The following is a 17649-nucleotide window of genomic DNA, read 5'->3' on the forward strand; positions in this document are numbered from 1 at the left end:
AGGTTTGTTAGAGAGCCTTAGTGAACAAACAGCATCATGAAAGCTAAAGAACACACCAGACAGGTCAGGGATAAAGTTGTGGAGAAGTTTAACCACTTGAGACCCGCGCTATAGCCGAATGATGGCTACAGCGCGGATCTCCTTTGCCGGGACTACGTCTATTGACGTCGTCCCGTGCACGAGCGGTCTGCGCGCCCTGTGATCAGCGAGTCTATGAGACTCGCCTGATCACCGATCCATGCAAGGGGTCGATTCTGACCCCTTATCACGTGATCAGCTGTCAGCCAATGACAGCTGATCATGTGATATAACGGAGCCGGTAATCGGCTATTATTCCTCCTCGCGCTGACAGCCGACGGCCGGCGGCCGTGATCGGGACATCAGTCCCGATCACGGCCAGCCCTGCCAGTGCCCACCTACCCCCTGCCAGTGCCCACCTGCCCCCTCATAACTAAATAAAATTAAAAAATAAGTGCCCCCTATCAGTGCCACCCAGCAGTGCCCACAGTGCCACCCAGCAGTGCCACCCAGCAGTGCCCACAGTGCCACCCAGCAGTGCCCACAATCTGCCTCAACAAAGGTGCTGCACCCCAGTGCCACATATACGTGCCCATCAGTGTCATCTACCAGTGCCACCTATCAGTGCCACCTATCAGAGCCACCTATCGGTGCCACCTATCAGTGCCCATCAGTCCCATCTATCAGTGGTACCTATCAGTGCCCATCCGTGCCACCCATCCGTGCCACCCATCTGTGCCACCCATCCGTGCCATCTTATCTGTGCCCTTCTTTGCCCATCAGTGCCACCTTATCTGTGCCCATCTTTGCCCATCAGTGCCACCTTATCTGTGCCCATCGGTGCCGCCTTATCTGTGCCTATTAGTGCCACCTTAACTATGCCTATCAGTGCCCACCAGTGCAGCCTATCAGTGCCGCCTCATCAGCGCACTTCAATGAAGGAGAAAAATGACCTGTTTGCAAAATTTTATAACAAACTATTAAACATGATTTTTTTATTTTTGCATCTTTTTTTGTTTGTTTAGCAAAAAATAAAACTCCGAGCTGTAACTAAATACCACCAAAAGAAAGCTCTATTTGTGGGAAAAAAAATGATAAAAATTTCATTTGGGTACAGTGTTGTATGCCCGCGCAATTGTCATTCAAAGTGCATCAGTGCTGAAAGCTGAAAATTGGTCTGGGACTGAGGGGGGTTTAAGTGCCCAGTAAGCAAGTGGTTAAAGCAGGGTGAGGTTATAAAATAATATCCCAAGCTTTGAACATCTCACAGAGCACTGTTCAAGCCATCATCTGAAAATGGAAAGAGCATGGCACAACTGCAAACCTACCAAGACATGGCCGTCCACCTAAGCTGATAGGCCGGGCAAGGAGAGCATTAATCAGAGAAGCAGCCAAGAGGCCCATGGTAACTCTGGGGGAGCTGCAGAGATCCACAGCTCAGGTGGGAGAATCTGTCCACAGGACAACTATTAGTCGTGTTCTCCACAAATCTGGCCTTCATGGAAGAGAGGCAAGAAGGAAGTCATAAGAAGTCCCATTTGTAGTTTGCGAGAAACCATGTGGGAAACACAGCAAACATGTTGAAGAAAGTGCTCTGGTCAGGTGAGAACAAAACTGAATTTTTTGGCCTAAAAGCAAAACGCTATGTGTGGGGGAAAACTTACACTGCACATCACCCTGAACCCACCATCCCCACCGTGAAACATGGTGGTGGAAGCATCATGTTATGGGGATGCTTTCCTTCAGCAGGGACAGGGAAGCTGGTCAGAGCTAATGGAATGATGGATGTAGCCAAATACAGGGCAATCTTAGAAGAAAACCTGTTAGAGTCTGCAAAAGACTTGAGACTGGAGCAGAGATTCAGCAGGACAACGACCCTAAACATACAGCCAGAGCTACAATGGAATGGTTTAGATCAAAGCATATTCATGTGTTAGAATGGCCCAGTCAAAGCCCTGATCTAAATTCAATTGAGACTCTGAAGTAAGACTTGAAAATTGCTGTTCACAGACACTCTCCATCCAATCTGACAGAGCTTGAGATATTTTGCAAAGAAGAATGGACACATATTTCTTTCCCTAGATTTGCAAAGCTGGTAGAGACATCCCCAAAAAGACTTACAGCTGTAATTGCAGAGAAAGGGGGTTCTACAAAGTATTGACACAGGGGGGCTGAATAGAAATGCACGCCACACTTTTCACTTATTGATTTGCAAAATATTTGGAAAACCATTTATCATTTTCCTTCTACTTCACAATTATGTGCCACTTTGTGTTGGTCTATCACATGAAATCCCAATAAAATACATTTACATTTTTGGTTGTAACATGAGAAAATGTGGAAAATGTCAAGGGGTATGAATACTTTTTCAAGACACTGTATGTGTATGGCTGCTCGAGCTAAATGGAGCTCCAGGCAATACTGCATGCTCACCCTGTATGTGTTTATTGGTAAAATGGAGTAGAAGCGAGGGGATTTCCTCTCTAAAAATCCTTTAAAAAAGTCCCCGTAGTTTAGGAACATCACAAATCTCCAGTCCAGTTCTTAATTTTTTTCAGTTCTTTTCACATCTGCATAGACAACCTCTGTATCGGGATCCAGTGGTGCCTCCATCTTTTTCGGTGTAGGACACGATGAGTGGTTCACTGCAGCATATACCAAATGTTCATCCTGTTGGGGTATTTAAGTAAAACGTATAGGTTAAAAGATTAGAAGCTCATCATGTAGTCTGGAAATGAACTTATCAATGAAGTACACTCTACTCAGGCGACAGATGAAGTTTTCATTTTTGATATCACTTTCTAAGGCCCCTTTCGCACAACCATTCCGATCAGGTCTACCTGTTTTTCGGGCAGACCTGATCAGACTGTCCATTCCTCTCTATGGGCCTAGGTGTGTAAATGCACCTCCGATCTGGTCAGCTAAAAACAAACAGAATGGGATCTGTTCTCCCCTGTGTAGGAGGATCAGATCGGGGGTAGGTGGGTGTAAATGGACACCCGGAGTCTATTCACTCCCGGCCACCAATAGAGCAGAGCAGGCTCTGTCCATGTCCCCTCTGGAGAAAGTGAGTGGACGCGGACATGTCATCCGTGTGCTCTGCTATGATCAGCAAGAGATCTGTGAGCAAGTCCCCTGCTGATCAGCATGCAGTCCACCCCGTGTAAAAGGGGCCCTAGTGACAATAGTTACCAGGAAGAATTGAAAGGGTGAATCTCTGACTGGAGACCAAGACATCGGGAAAAAAATTGGAGGGTTCTAATTCTTCCACATTCTATAAAAAAAAAAGTTTTGATGTAATGTGAACTCTGAGCCCTTGTACACACGGTCGGAGATTCCGACAGAATGTGTCCGATCGGACTGTTTTGTCTGATATTCCGACTGTGTGTGGTCTCCATCGGACTGTTTACTCCGACGGACCAAGTTTTCCAACTTGTTGGTAAAATTTTCCAACAAAATGCTCCGATCGGACATTCTCCGATCATGTGTAGAGAATTCCGATCGGACAAAGTGCCACGCATGATCAGATCAAATTCCTACACCAAAGCTATTGACTACTAGCCTGAACGTAGTCCCGTCGTAACGAAATAACGTCATCACGTTCTGAACGATCGGATTTTCTGATAACTTTGTCCGACCGTGTGTATACAACAGTTTCGGATAAAATCCGACTGACAAAATCCGGCGGATTTGGTTGTCGTAATGTCCGACCGTGTGTACAAGGGCTGAGAATTGGCGGCCCGTCCATTAGGGGCGCTCGGGCGCTGCCCCCTCTCTCCAGGTCATCCCCTATATGCGATGGATAGATTTATACATAGCATTAGACATGTGCGATTCGGTTCGTAATGAATGGATTTTCATACAAATTTGTTAGTATTCGTGCATTCGGATCAATTCGAACATCCGAATAGCTGAAAGTTACGAAATTACGAATAAGCAAAATAACGAACACACGAAAATACGAACTTACGAATGGACAAACTTACGAAACTCCGAAAAAGTAAAAGAACGAAAAAATGACATCTATAACCAATGATTTACATTTCGTATTTTCAATCCTTTGTCTGTTCGTAATTCCGTATGTTCGTATTTTCATTTGGGTGTTCGTAATTTCGTTTCTTCTTCTGTTCATAATTTTGTTTGATCGTGTTCTTGAATTGTTCTTTTGAATGGACAGTGTAAGCCCTTGTACACACGGTCGGACATTCCGACAACAAAATCCGTCGGATTTTGTCCGAAACTTGTGTCGCATACACACGGTTGGACAAAGTTGTTGGAAAATCCTATCGTTCCTAATGTGATGACGTTATTTCGTTACGACGGGAATATGTTCAGGCTAGTAGCCAATAGCTTTGGTCTCGTAATTTGATCTGAGCATGCGTGGCACTTGGTCCGATCGGAATTCTCTACAAACGATCGGGCAAAGTCCGATCGGATTCTGTTGTCGGAAAATTTTATAGCCCAGCACTAAAACTTTGTCGGTCGGATATTCCGACGGAAACAGTCCGATGAAGCCCACACACGGTCGGATTATCCAACAACATGGTCTGATCGGACATTTTCCGTCGGAATGTCCGACCGTGTGTACAAGGGCTTAGTGTATCTTAATATGTATGTTCGAAATTTCATGTTCTCGAATCGTTCTTTCGAATGGGCAGTGTAAGTGTATCTTAATATGTATGTTTGGAATTTCGTATGTTTGGAATTTCATGTTCTCAAATCTTTCAAATGGGCAGTGTATTAACCTCTTGCCGACCGGCTCACATTGATATACGTCAGCAGAAGGGCACGTACAGGCAGATTAACATACCTGTATATTGCCCTTTAAGAATCTGTTTGTGGGCACGCAGTGACCTCCCTGAGTGTGATTGTGGGTCCCCGGACTCGATCGCTGTGGGGATACCCATGAGCGGCTCATGGAGAGGAAGAATGGGGAAATGCTAATGTAAACAAGCATTTCCCTGTCCTGCCAAGTGACACTGATCACAGCTCCCTGTAATCGGGAGTGGTATTCAGTGTCATATCACATATAGCCCCCCCCCACAGTTAGAACACATCCCTAGGACACATTTAACCCCTACAGCGCCACCTAGTGGTTAACCCCTTCACTGCCAGTCACATTTACATAGGAATCAATGCATTTTTAATTGCACCGATCGCTGTATAAATGTGAATGGTCCCAAAATCACGGCAAAAGTGTCCAACGTGTCCAACATAATGTTGCATTCGTGATAAAAATCGCTGATCATTGCCATTACTAGTAAAAAAAAAATTAATAAAAATGCCATAAAACCAACCCCTATTTTGTAGACGCTATAACTTTTGTGCAAACCAATCAATAAGCGCTTATTGAGATTTTTTTTTAACAAAAATATGTAGAATACATATTGGCCTAAACTGAGGAAAAATGTTGTTTTATATATTTTTGGGGGATATTTATTATAGCAAAAAGTAAAAGATAATGCGTTTTTTTCAAAATTGGCGCTATTTTCTTGTTTATAGCGCAAAAAATAAAAACCGCAGAGGTGATCAAATACCACCAAAAGAAAGCTCTATTTGTGGGGAAAAAAGGACGCAGTGGGGAATCGCAAAAAACGCTCTGTTTTTTTTGCCAGCCAAATGGTCTAGGGCTGAAGTTGTTAATGAGTGATGTATCTTATATAATATCTTCAGCCAATCAGCTTATCTCTTTTGTGTCTGAGTTACATTGCATTCCTGAATCTATTTAGATTCAATTGAGGAGGAGACTAAGTCAGGTCTCGTGACTAACAATTGCGCGGTTGTGCGACGTTGCACCCAAACAAAATTGACGTCCTTTTTTTCCCCATAAATAGAGCTTTCTTTTGGTGGTATTTGATCACCTCTGCGGTTTTTATTTTTTGCACTATAAACAGTGAGTGACAATTTTGAAAAAAAAACGCATTATTTTTTACTTTTTGCTATAATAAATATCCCCCAAAAATATATAAAAAAACGTTTTTTCCTCAGTTCAGGCCGATATGTAATGTATTCTTCTACATATTTTTGTTAAAAAAAAATCACAATAAGCGTATATTGATTGGTTTGCGCAAAAGTTATAGCGTCTACAAAATAGGGGATAGTTTTTTGGCTTTTTTATTATCATTTTTCATTTTTACTAGTAATCATGGCAATCTGCTATTTTTATCGGGACTGCGACATTATGGCGGACACGTTGGACCATTTTGACACATTTTTGGGACTATTGTCATTTATACAGCTATCAGTGCTATGAAATTGCATTGATTACTGTAAAAATGTCACTGGCAGTGAAGGGGTTAACTACTAGGGGGCAGTGAAGGGGTTAAGTGTGTCCTCGTGTGTGTTCTAGCTGAAAGGGGGAGGGGACTATGCAGGGGAGATGACAGATCACTATTTATACTCTGTAGGAACAGACGATCTGTCTGTTCTCCCCTCAGAGAACCGGAAGCTGTGTGTTTACACACACAGATCGCAGTTCTCGGTGTGCCCCAAGCGATCGCGGGAGCTCGGCGGTGATCGCGACCGCTGGGTACTTGCATCGGCTCCGTGGGAGAGAAACTAGACGGCGAGTAGCGCAGCCGAGCCATGTTGCCGCAGTACAACTACGAAAGCTGGTCGGAAAGTGGTTATACTCCAAAAAAAAATTGCTGTGCACCACTAAAGTGTTTGGGTTTGACTTGAAGAAAAAGTGGCATCTCTACGGGTGTTGGCGGACATCAGGTCCTCCGTACCCACCCGCACTCGTGCCTGCTACTAGGAAGTGTAGGATCATGTAGAGTTGCTTGAAAAAGTATTTGCGTTCTGGTGTGATCCGACCCTCACATTTGATTACTGCACAGATCTGGAAGAAATACACAAAGCACAGCAAGATTCAAGCAAGAATGATTCCAATCATGTATTTATACTACAACTACCTATTCTGGAGTTCAGCTTTAAAGAGGTTGTAAACCTCAGACATGAAATATCAACAAAGCATATCCCTCTACAGTGTGTGCTTGTTTCAATTGAGAGCACTAAGTGTCATTTCTTTCTGCTGCCTGGTTCCTCTGCTATCAGCACGAGTCACTCTCTAACAAGTTTTCCTGACACCAAGAGAAAAAAGGTGACAGAGGAAGGAGCTCCAGCTGATTGACAGTCTCAACTATGTTCCTGTGTGCTGTGTGGAGGGGGGGGGGGGGATGGTTGTCCCTTCCCTCCAATCACTTCTCAAAGATCTCCTCATTGAGATCTGCAGAGTGTAATTTCAGCTCTCTGCCCCCTTTTTTTGAACTCTAAGCCCAGTAACACATGGTCGGAGATTTTGCCAACCTAATCCGTCGGATTTAGTCCGACGGATTGTGTCTGAAACTGTTGCATACACACGGTCGGGCCAAGTTGGCGAAAAATCCAATCTTTCAGAACGTGATGACGTAATTTCGTTACGATGGGACTACATTCAGGCTAGTAGCCAATAGCTTTGATGTAGGAATTTGATCTGAGCATGCGTGGCACTTGGTCCGATCAAAATCCTCTACACATGATCGGATTAGGTCCGTCCGGCCCAGTTGGTCTGGAAATATTTCCAACATGTTGGAAAATTGGGTCGGACGGAGATTCGGACGGAATCAGTCTGATGCATACCACACACAGTCGGATTATCTGATGACACGGTCCGATAAGACTCATTCCGACAGATTCTCCGACCGTGTGTACAAGGGCTAAGACAAGCTTTATTTTAAGACAGCAGATAAACAGATACTACTTATGTGGGAGAATTTGTTTCATCTCTGTGTATCCCCTGAGGCCAGTCACTTCACTGGGTATATGTGAGGGTTTACAACCACTTTAACCACTTCCTTTAACACATATACTGCGGCAGGGAATCCTGGCTGCACAAAACAACGTACCTGTTGAATTGATGAAGATATTAGATTTAACATATTTTTATTGGGTATGTTTTATAGCAGAAAGTAAAAAATATAGTTTTTTTAGTTTTTTTCAAAATTGGCGGTCTTTCTTTGTTTATAGCGCAAAAAATAAAAACCACAGGAGGCGATCGAACACCACCAAAAGAAAGTTCTATTTGTGGGGGGAAAAAAAGGACGCCAATTTTATTCGTGTACAGTGTCGCACGACCACGCGCAATTGTCAATTAAAGTGACGCAAGAGCCGTATCGCAAAAAATGGCCTGGTCATGAATGAGTAAAACCTCCCAGGGGGCTGAAGAGGTTAAACGTTTCACTTACAGAGACGTTTTGCACTTTTTTGTGTTTAAAAAAAAATCAATCGCCAAAAATTATAGATTTTCTAAAAGCAGAGACCCTGGAAAAAACAATTGTGGTAGTTTACATTTTTTTTTTTTTTTTTTAATGTCACATTAAAGTTATTTAGGGCACACAAATGCAATAATGCTGCATACATACGACTGTTTTTCCTGTTGGAATAAACTCTGAAGGTTTTTCCTTCCAAGTTCCAACAGAATTCCGCTGAAACTGTCTTACGTACACACAATCACACCAACGTCCGATCGTCTAGAACACGGTGACGTACAAAACACGTAGGACGGGACTAGAAAAAGGAAGGCCAATAGCTTCCGTCTCGTACTTGCTTCAGAGCATGCATCATTTTTGGTCCTTCGGAACAGCATACAGGTGATGGGTTTTCCTGATAGAAATTGGCTTCTTTGGAAATATTTAACACATGTTCCATTTCTAGGTCCTTCAGAATAAAAAAAAAAAAAAAAAAAAGAGTCAGATGAGGTATACACACGATCGGAATATACGATGAAAAGATTCCGTCTGACTTTTTCTGTTGGACATTCCACTCATGTGTATGTGGCATAATTGTCCGGCCCATCATTAAGTCATGCATGTTCACTGCTGTCCTCTTCATGGTACAGCGGCGAGTGGCTGAGATCACAGGGCTGGATAGGGGCGGGAATCGCTGAAGTTAACTTTTTACATTAAACAGCAGGTGATTGGTTGTCGGGCGATCATAGCCACCAATCACCAGCCTGTTAATGTAAAAAGTTAACTTCAGCAGTTCCCGCCCCCATCCAGCATTGTGTTACCAGCCATTCACCGCTCTGCTCTACACCTTTGTAAGGTAGGCGAGTTCTACCTGCACAGTGCGTGATTGTGTGTCTGTGGGGTGGGATGCAGAGGACACTATGGGGGTCACTATGGGGGCAGAGGGCACTATGGGGGCCAATATGGGGGCAGAGGGCACTATGGGGACAGAGGGCACTATGGGGGCAAAGGGCACTATAGGGGCAGAGGGCACTATGGGGCAGAGGACACTGGACACTATGGGGACAGAGGGCACTATGGGGCAGAGGACATTATGGGGCCACTATGGGGGCCACTATGGGGGCCACTATGGGGGCAGAGGACATTATGGGGGCCACTATGGGGGCAGAGGGCACTAAGAGGGCATGGGGGTAGCAGGCACTATGGGGACCACTATGGGGCAGAGGACACTATGGGAGCCAATATGGAGGCAGAGAGCACTATGGGGGCCACTATGGGTCAGAGGACACTGGACACTATGGAGGCAGAGGGCACTATGGGGCAGAGGACAATATGGGTGCAGCGGACACTGGACACTATAGGGGCAGGGGGCACTATGGGGCAGAGGAAACTATGGGGGCAGCAGGCACAATGAGGGAAGAGGGCACTATGAGGGCAGAGGACAGAGGGTGCTATGAGAGCAGAGGGCACTATGAGGGCAGAGGACACTCTGGGGGCAGAGGGCACTAAGGGGGCAGAGAACAGAGGACATTTTGGGGGCAGAAGACACTACAGTGGAGTGGGGTGCAGGAGGCAGAGGACACTATGGGGGCAGAGGACACTACAGTGGGGGGTGCAGGGGACAGAGGACACTGCTTTGGGGGCACATGAAACTTTCTATAGGGGGAAGGGGGGAAGAGGACACTATGGAGTTATGTGAAGGGGGGCAGAGGACACTGCAATAGGGTAAGGGACCCTATTAGGGAACCCATCGCCGCTGGAGACAGGGACCCCTTCTCACTTGGAGACAGGGACCCCTTCTCCCATGGGGACAGGGATCCCATCACCCCTGGGGGAGACCTCCATTTCCCCTAGGGACAGGAACCCCATCTCCAGACCATGCTGGCTGACAGGGCTGGCATCAGCCACACTTGGGTGCCAGGATGGGGGAGGGGCAGTAAAATCCAAATTCTCAGCCACATGCTCCCTTAGGGTGAACTGACTTTGTATTAATGAAGCACCTTAAAGTGTGGCAAACCTGTACTGTTATTATTACTATGTTAGGATTATTATTATCATCATCATCATTTATTAGCAAGCGAATGCGGCCCTCCATGCATTCACATACATTTAATCCGGCCCTTAATAGAATAGGGTTGCTGACCCCTGCCCTAAATGTTCCCTGGAAGTTGAAAAATAATCTTACTGGCCAAATCACCAGGTGAAAATAAAGGAAAAAAAAGCCTAAAAAGAAAGAAGATTTGGGGGTAGAGGGCTGCAATATTTGAATGTAACAAACTGCAAATCAGATTAAATTTTTATTACGGTATATGTAATACGTGTGGTGAGAGCAGAAGTTTTTGTGTCTACTAATTTATTTTATTTTTTATTACAGGTACTTATATTACTTATATAACTTATATAACGTTATCAATTTACATCTATTAATAGAGAAACTGACATTTGATTGCCAAATTCACAGAGGTTTGCCAGTCCCTAGCATAGTAGTGTCTGCATCAGGTGTGTCCTGTCCCAAAATTCCCAGTTAGGCAGTGATTTTGTTGGTAATATCAAGATACTGGTGAAATCAGGAAGCAGGAAGTGGGTAGTAAAATAGTGATGTCACTTCCTGAAACATCATGGGGAGGGTTGACAACAAGCTACAACTTCCCGATTCTAATGCCCCGTACACACGAGCGGACTTTTCGACATCCAAACTCCGACGGACTGAGTCCGGCGGACTATCCGATCGTGTGTGGGCTGCAACGGACTTTATGCCCCGTACACACGAGAGGGATTAAGTCTGACAGACCTCCAAAGGAGTTCCGCCGGAGTTCCGACGAAGTTCTGGCGGACTTTTCGACCGAACGGACTTGACCACACACCATCACACCAAACTCCGACGGAGTCGAACGTGATGACGTACGACTGGATTTGACGTAGGAAGTTCCTAGACAGTAGCCAATAGCTGCCCTAGCGTCGGTTTTAGTCCGTCGGAGTAGCACACACACGAGCGGATTTTTCAAAGGGGACCGGGTCCGGCGGAGTTCCGTCGGGAAAATTTAAAGCATGCTTCATTTCTAAAGTCCGTCAGACTTTAGCTTCGCTAAAGTCCGTTGCAGCCCACACACGATCGGATAGTCCGCCGGACTCAGTCCGTCGGAGTTTGGATGTCGAAAAGTCCGCTCGTGTGCACGGGGCATTAGCGAAGCTAAAGTCTGACGGACTTTAGAAATGAAGCATGCTTTAAATTTTCCCGACGGAACTCCGCCGGACCCGGTCCCCTTTGAAAAATCCGCTCGTGTGTGTGCTACTCCGACAGACTAAAACCGACGCTAGGGCAGCTATTGGCTACTGTCTAGGAACTTCCTACGTCGAATCCAGTCGTACGTCATCACGTTCGACTCCGTCGGAGTTTGGTGTGATGGTGTGTGGTCAAGTCCGTTCGGTCGAAAAGTCTGCCAGAACTCCGTCGGAACTCCGGCGGAACTCCTTTGGAGGTCTGTCAGACTTAATCCCTCTCGTGTGTACGGGGCATTACAGTCCTGTCTGTTAATAGTGAACTGAAATGTCATTATCAAATTCACAGAGGTTTGCCAGTCTCTAGCATAGTAGGGTCCGCATCAGATGTGGTCCTAAAATTCCCAGTTAGACAGTGATTGTATTGGTAAAATCTAGATGCTGGTGAAATCAGGAAGCAGAAAGTAGCTGGTGAGATCAGCGGAGTGCACAGCAGACTGGAAGTGATGTCATTTCCTGAAACATGATGGGTGGGTTTTTAACATGTTTCAAGGCCCCCCAACCTCTTCTAGTTCTAACAGTCCTGTCTGTTAATAATGGAACTGCAATTTCATTATCAAATGAAATGATTATCTACAGTGGAGCCTTCTATGTGGGTAAAACCAAGCACCCTCTTTTTTGTAGAATAAGGGATCACATTTCTTTGATATCAAAACGGAAGATGGAAACTCTGATAAGCCATCATGTGGGGTTGTATCATAATTTCAACCTCAAGTCCATTGGCTTTTTTAGCCTGGAACATCTGCCCTCACATGGTCGAGGTGGGGACCTGGATAAAAAATGACTACAATTAGAAACTAAATGAATTTACTCATTGCAAGCGACCTGTTTTCCTGGGCTCAATGAGGGAATTCGTTATAAGCCATTTTTATAGTAGGCTTGTATAGTATGGTTGCCTCTTTGGAAGTACATTCCAGGTCCCTTTCCCCACCAGTTTGGGATCCCTACTGGTTTGGTTGGTTCTGATGGCTCTTGTTGGGTTTGGGATGGCCCCGGTGGCGATGACCTGAGTGTTTGCTGCCTTTACCCTCTCATTTGGAGAGGGCTTATGTTTATTATGCACTATGCAATATATGTAATCTGCACGTGGCTATAGCCTCCTTGTGGGGCGTGGCGTGCGGTGCTTGCTATATAGATTTGTGCGTCTAAAGTGTTTATTTTGCGATGCAAATGCGTGGCTCAATGCATGTCAATCATTTTTTTTTATATTTTTATAAAAAAAATTATTTTTTTTCCTTTCAACCGTGTGCCTAGTGGTCTCTTTTGGGCCATTGGATGCCCGTACGGACACCCGGGGGTTCATTTTGGGGAGGGGCACTGTTCCTTGTGTCTGGGGACAGTGAGCCTCCTTATGGGCCCATGTGGACATCCCTTATGGGATATAGCTCTCCGGAGCCTGTGTGCAGCCTTGTTACAGCTATTTCCCACCTTCTGGTCTATTTTCCTTGGTCTAGGAGGTGTCAGCAGGGAGATGGTGTTCTCCCTGTGGATTGGGCAGGCGCAAAGAGAGGAAAGTTCACTTCCGGTTCCGGCGGTGAAGTCTATACCTCGGGGACGTTCGTTTTTTGCGTCCGCATTACGTCATCATGTTGTGACATCACACGTCACGCTTTGGAGCCATGGAGAGGGGTATTTAAACCCGGCTTGCCATGTGACAAGCTGGGAGTGTTTGTGGAGCTCGGGGTACGTGCGCTTATACATCTTAAGGTAAAAATAAGTTTAGGTTTTGGCTTTCTCTTACTTTTATTAGATTTGTTGCCCACTTTAACGTCCTTATTTGGTCTTTTCGATTTAGATACCTATATTGGACCTTTGGCTTGGACTTGTTTGTTGCCGGTGCCTCAGGTTCGTTTCCCTTTGGGGGGTGTGTGGCCACCTAGGTGGGGCTGATTCTTCTTTGGGGAGGCTCTGGGACATACTGCACTAGCAATCCAGCGTTTTAGCAGGTGAGGGGTAATAGTTTTTGGGGTTCCTTGGGATGCCCTTTGTGCATTGAAGTAATATTTAGGACGCTGTGTGTGTCTTGTACTTTTCTTGGGGGGGTCTTTAATTTAATTGGTGTAGTTTTGGTATTTCATTATTATTTTTTATTTTTATCTATTTCTTTGTTTATAGACTTTGGTGTCTATTACCAATCTGCGGCCTTGTACCCAAGCTCCGTGATTTACATTTCTTATCACGTTCAAGCTTAGAGTGGGAGGTAGGTGTGGTTCCTGAGTTTTAACCTGGTCTTGGGTCTTTTTTTCTTGCTTCCCTCTCTTTTATTTGTTTACTTTAATATGGATTTTGAGCTGTTTGATGCTATTCCAGGTATGAATTTATATCTTCCAGAAACAAAAGTAGCAACTTAACCCCTCTCTACGGGCTATCTTGGCCTTTTTTTGGACCACTTTTGGCATTACAGGGGATGAGAGCGTTGATGTGAATTTACCCCTCAGTTGCTTATTTACCCTTTTTTGGAGGTAAGGGAAATATGTGTGATTTAGCTTTGTATGAAGGACCCGGTGGGGGGGGGGGGGACTTTTGTCTATTAGGCTTTTCCATGTATGGGGTTTTGAAGACATTTTTTGTATATTTTTTGTATATTGCTTAGATTATATCTCATTTACCTCATTGATTGTTGTCTTTTATTTTATATGTAACAGTTTAAAATGCAATATGGTTATCTGTATTTGGACTGAACACTCCGAGTCCCTTGTTCCTGAAGAAGGCACTCAGGCGAAACATGTCAAATGAATTGGGACAGAGAATTTAATGTCTTTTTATTGGTGGAATACTGTTTGTTTTCTTGGAGCAGGCTGTATGTATAGACTGCTAGGAATAGAAACAATGGCAGGTTCCATGGGTTTTAAAATGTATAAATAAATATATTTTTATAATTACATTGTGTTACAAATTTTTAATTGGTACCACAAAGTCCCCTACCTCCAAGCTTATTATATCTATGATTATCTACAGAGGTTTGGCAGTCCTCAGCATACAAGACCACAAAATAATAAGACCATATATTTGGGCAAGTAGAATGTCTTACTTGATTGGTGACTGAATAGCCAATTACATATATACAGTATTATACATTCACATCAGTCCCTGCCCTCAAGGAGCCTACAATCGAAGGTCCCTAACTCACATTCATACATACACCTACTAGGGAACATTTAGAGAGGATCCAATTAACATACCAGCATATCTGTGGCGTGTTGGAGCAAACCAGTGTACCTGGAGGAAACCCACGCAGGCAGAACATGCAAACTCCAGGCAGATAATGCTGTGGTTGAAGGGAGAACCCCAGTGCTGCTAGGCAGAAGTTCCAACCATTTAGCCCAGAGTTTCTCAACCAGGGTTCCATGGAACCCTTGGGTCCCTCTAGAGCAGGCGTCTCAAACTGGAGGCCCTCCAGCTGTTGAGAAACTACAAGTCCCATCATGCCTCTGCCTGAGGGAGTCATGCTTGTAACTGTCAGCCTTGCAAAGCCTCATGGGACTTGTAGTTTTCGCAACAGCTGGAGGGCCGCCAGTTTGAGACCCCTGCTCTAGAGGTTTCTAGGGGTTCCTTGAGCATTGAGCAATTTATGACTTTCATATAAGTTCCCTCTGACACCATTGATCTTTTTAGCTATCTGTAAGGTGCTAATTCATCCCAATGTCCACAAGTGTAAGGAACATTCTTCCGACTGACCATCACACTAAGGTATAATGAATCTTAGCTATAGTCATTTTTAGCAGGGGTTTCCTAAGATCAGAAAGTTATTTCAAGGTTTCCTCTGTCTTCAAAAGGTTGAGAAAATCTGACTTAGCCACTGTGCTGCCCCATCAACATCATAACTAGCTTTTAACTAGGCCTGGTAGGTGCAGCGGACAGAGAGGCAGTGTCATTTCAAAGTGTAGAGTAGGATTTGTATTTTGGCTTTTGTTTTCATTTGATTAAACATTGACTTACTTTTGTATCCTCTGTCTTCTCTGTAGTTTCAGCAAAATCCTCCCTGCTAAATAAAGGTAATTAGTAGTAGTTGGATATATAGATATGCATATATTTGTAGTGAATCATAAACGCGGAACTTCAGTTAAACGTTATAAATTTCAGATAAAATACTAGCAGCGTGGAAAATTTTCGGTTATGTTATTTATCCACTTAAAGTGGTTGTAAACCCTTACAAACCACTTTGACCTACAGGTAAGCCTAGATTAAGGGTTACCTGTAGGTCCAAGAAATATCTCCTAAACCTATACGGTTTAGGAGATATTTACCAGCCATATTTACATGGCACATATGGCACATATTTACATGGCCGTAGACAGCAGCGCACAAGTGCACTGGGTAAGCCACAGATCGCGGCGATATGCCACAAGTGTCGGCTCCCGTGTGCATTCGCGGGAGTGATGTCATCGCAGCTCCGGCACTGTGAGACCCACGGAGACCCACCAAGAAGATGGGCGCTCGGAACTACAGGGGACAGCAGTGACTTCGCTGGCTCCTGTGTCAGGTAAGTGACACATAATGGACTACTATGTGATGCATAGTACTCCATTATGCTTTACCTTTGCAGGGAATGAAAGAGGAAGTAAACCCATCAGGGTTTACTTCCTCTTTAAAATAGTAAAATCTTTTGAGTATGCAAAAAAGAAGGCAGGAAGGGCACACTTACCCTGTTGTATCTCTGCAGACATTTTAAATGAGTGGGCAGCTCAAGTCAGCGCCCTCTAATTTCCTGGTGATTCTACTGCCTCTCTGCCCTCTATAGTGGCAAATCATGGACGCTGGCACTGCACATGCTCATACCTCCCAACATTTTGAGATGGGAATGAGGGACACCTACTTGCAAATGTATGTAGGCATAGGACACGCCCCCTGACACACACGCTTAAAGGAGAATAACCCCAAAAAAGGTTAATTAAATCCACAAGGACTTTTTTCTTTACCACTCCTATTCCTTTATATTGGCTTTTGAATTTACAAATGCAGCAATTTAGAAATTGGATAAAAGGTTTAGCATTGGGAAACAATTTTGAAGGTGCATTTTAGATACAACTATATGGATCAGACTAAAATGAGGGACAAATGAGGGCCAAAGAAGGACATTGCTCCAAATTAGAGACAGTTCCTTTGAAATCAGGGAGAGTTGGGAGCTATGCATGCGCGAGGCTCGGTGGTTGTACTGCTCATGCTCGGTGCCAGCAGGCGTACTGCACATGCGCAAAACTAGCTATTGTAGAATGCTCAGAAGCCTGATGACTCCTTGGATTAGTGACGATTGTATCCTAGGAGTCAAGGGGACCGCAGCATCCTACATCATTCGCCTAGAAGGATGACGTACACAGAATCAGGAAGTACATAAAAAAAGGTATTTACTGGCACCAAAATTTAATTTTTTGGGCAAAGATAGTAAAGGAGGGGCAATTTATACTAAAGAAACTGTTAAAAATTACTAAAGTCTGCTTTAAATTTAATTGTAGTTATCAATTAAAAAAAATTACTGTATATATAGAGAGGTAGACATATAGGAAGACAGTGATGGATTGATTGATCGATAGATAGATAGATAGATAGATAGATAGATAGATAGATAGATAGATAGATAGATAGATAGATAGATACACTATATTATCAAAAGTATTGGGACACCTGCCTTTACACGCAAAACTTTAATGTCATCCCAGTCTTAATCCGTAGGGTTCAATTTTGAGTTAGCCCACCCTTTGCAGCTTCAACTCTTGCAAGGCTGTCCACAAGGTTTAGGAGTGTGTCTATGGGAAGAAAATCATTCTTCCAGAAGCGCATTTGTAAGGTCAGGCACTGATATTGGTCGAGAAGGCCTGGCTCGCAATCCCCGCTCTAATTCATCCCAAAGGTGTTCTATTGGGTAGAGGTCAGGACTCTGTGTAGGCCAGTCAAGTTCCCCCACCTCAAACTTGCTCATCCATGTCTTTATGGACCGTGCTTTGTGCACTGGTATGCAGTCATGTTGGAACAGGAAGGGGCCATCCCCAAACTGTTCCCACAAAGTTGGGAACATGAACTTGTCCAAAATGTCTTGGTATGCTGACGCCTTAAGAGTTCCCTTCACTGGTAGGGGCCAAGCCCAACCCCTGAAAAACAACCCCACACCATAATCCCCCCTCCACCA

General features: G+C 44.4%; 1 protein-coding gene across 1 annotated transcript in view; it reads right to left on the reverse strand.

The window, feature by feature from the left end:
- Window positions 1–1121: 1121 nt before the first annotated feature.
- Window positions 1122–17649, reverse strand: part of LOC143963821 (uncharacterized) — a 31091-nt gene continuing 14563 nt past the window's right edge. The window contains exons 5-6 of the mRNA XM_077473554.1: window positions 15465–15510; window positions 1122–2688 (exon numbers count right to left, since the gene is read on the reverse strand). Coding sequence (XP_077329680.1) covers window positions 2563–2688; window positions 15465–15510 — 172 coding nt within the window. The 3' untranslated portion in view covers window positions 1122–2562. The remainder of the gene's footprint in view (window positions 2689–15464; window positions 15511–17649) is intronic.

Source organism: Lithobates pipiens, unplaced genomic scaffold, assembly GCF_037356315.1.
Source record: "Lithobates pipiens isolate NorthernLeopardFrog02 unplaced genomic scaffold, aLitPip1_a1.2 Scaffold_8, whole genome shotgun sequence".
Lineage (NCBI taxonomy): Eukaryota > Metazoa > Chordata > Amphibia > Anura > Ranidae > Lithobates > Lithobates pipiens.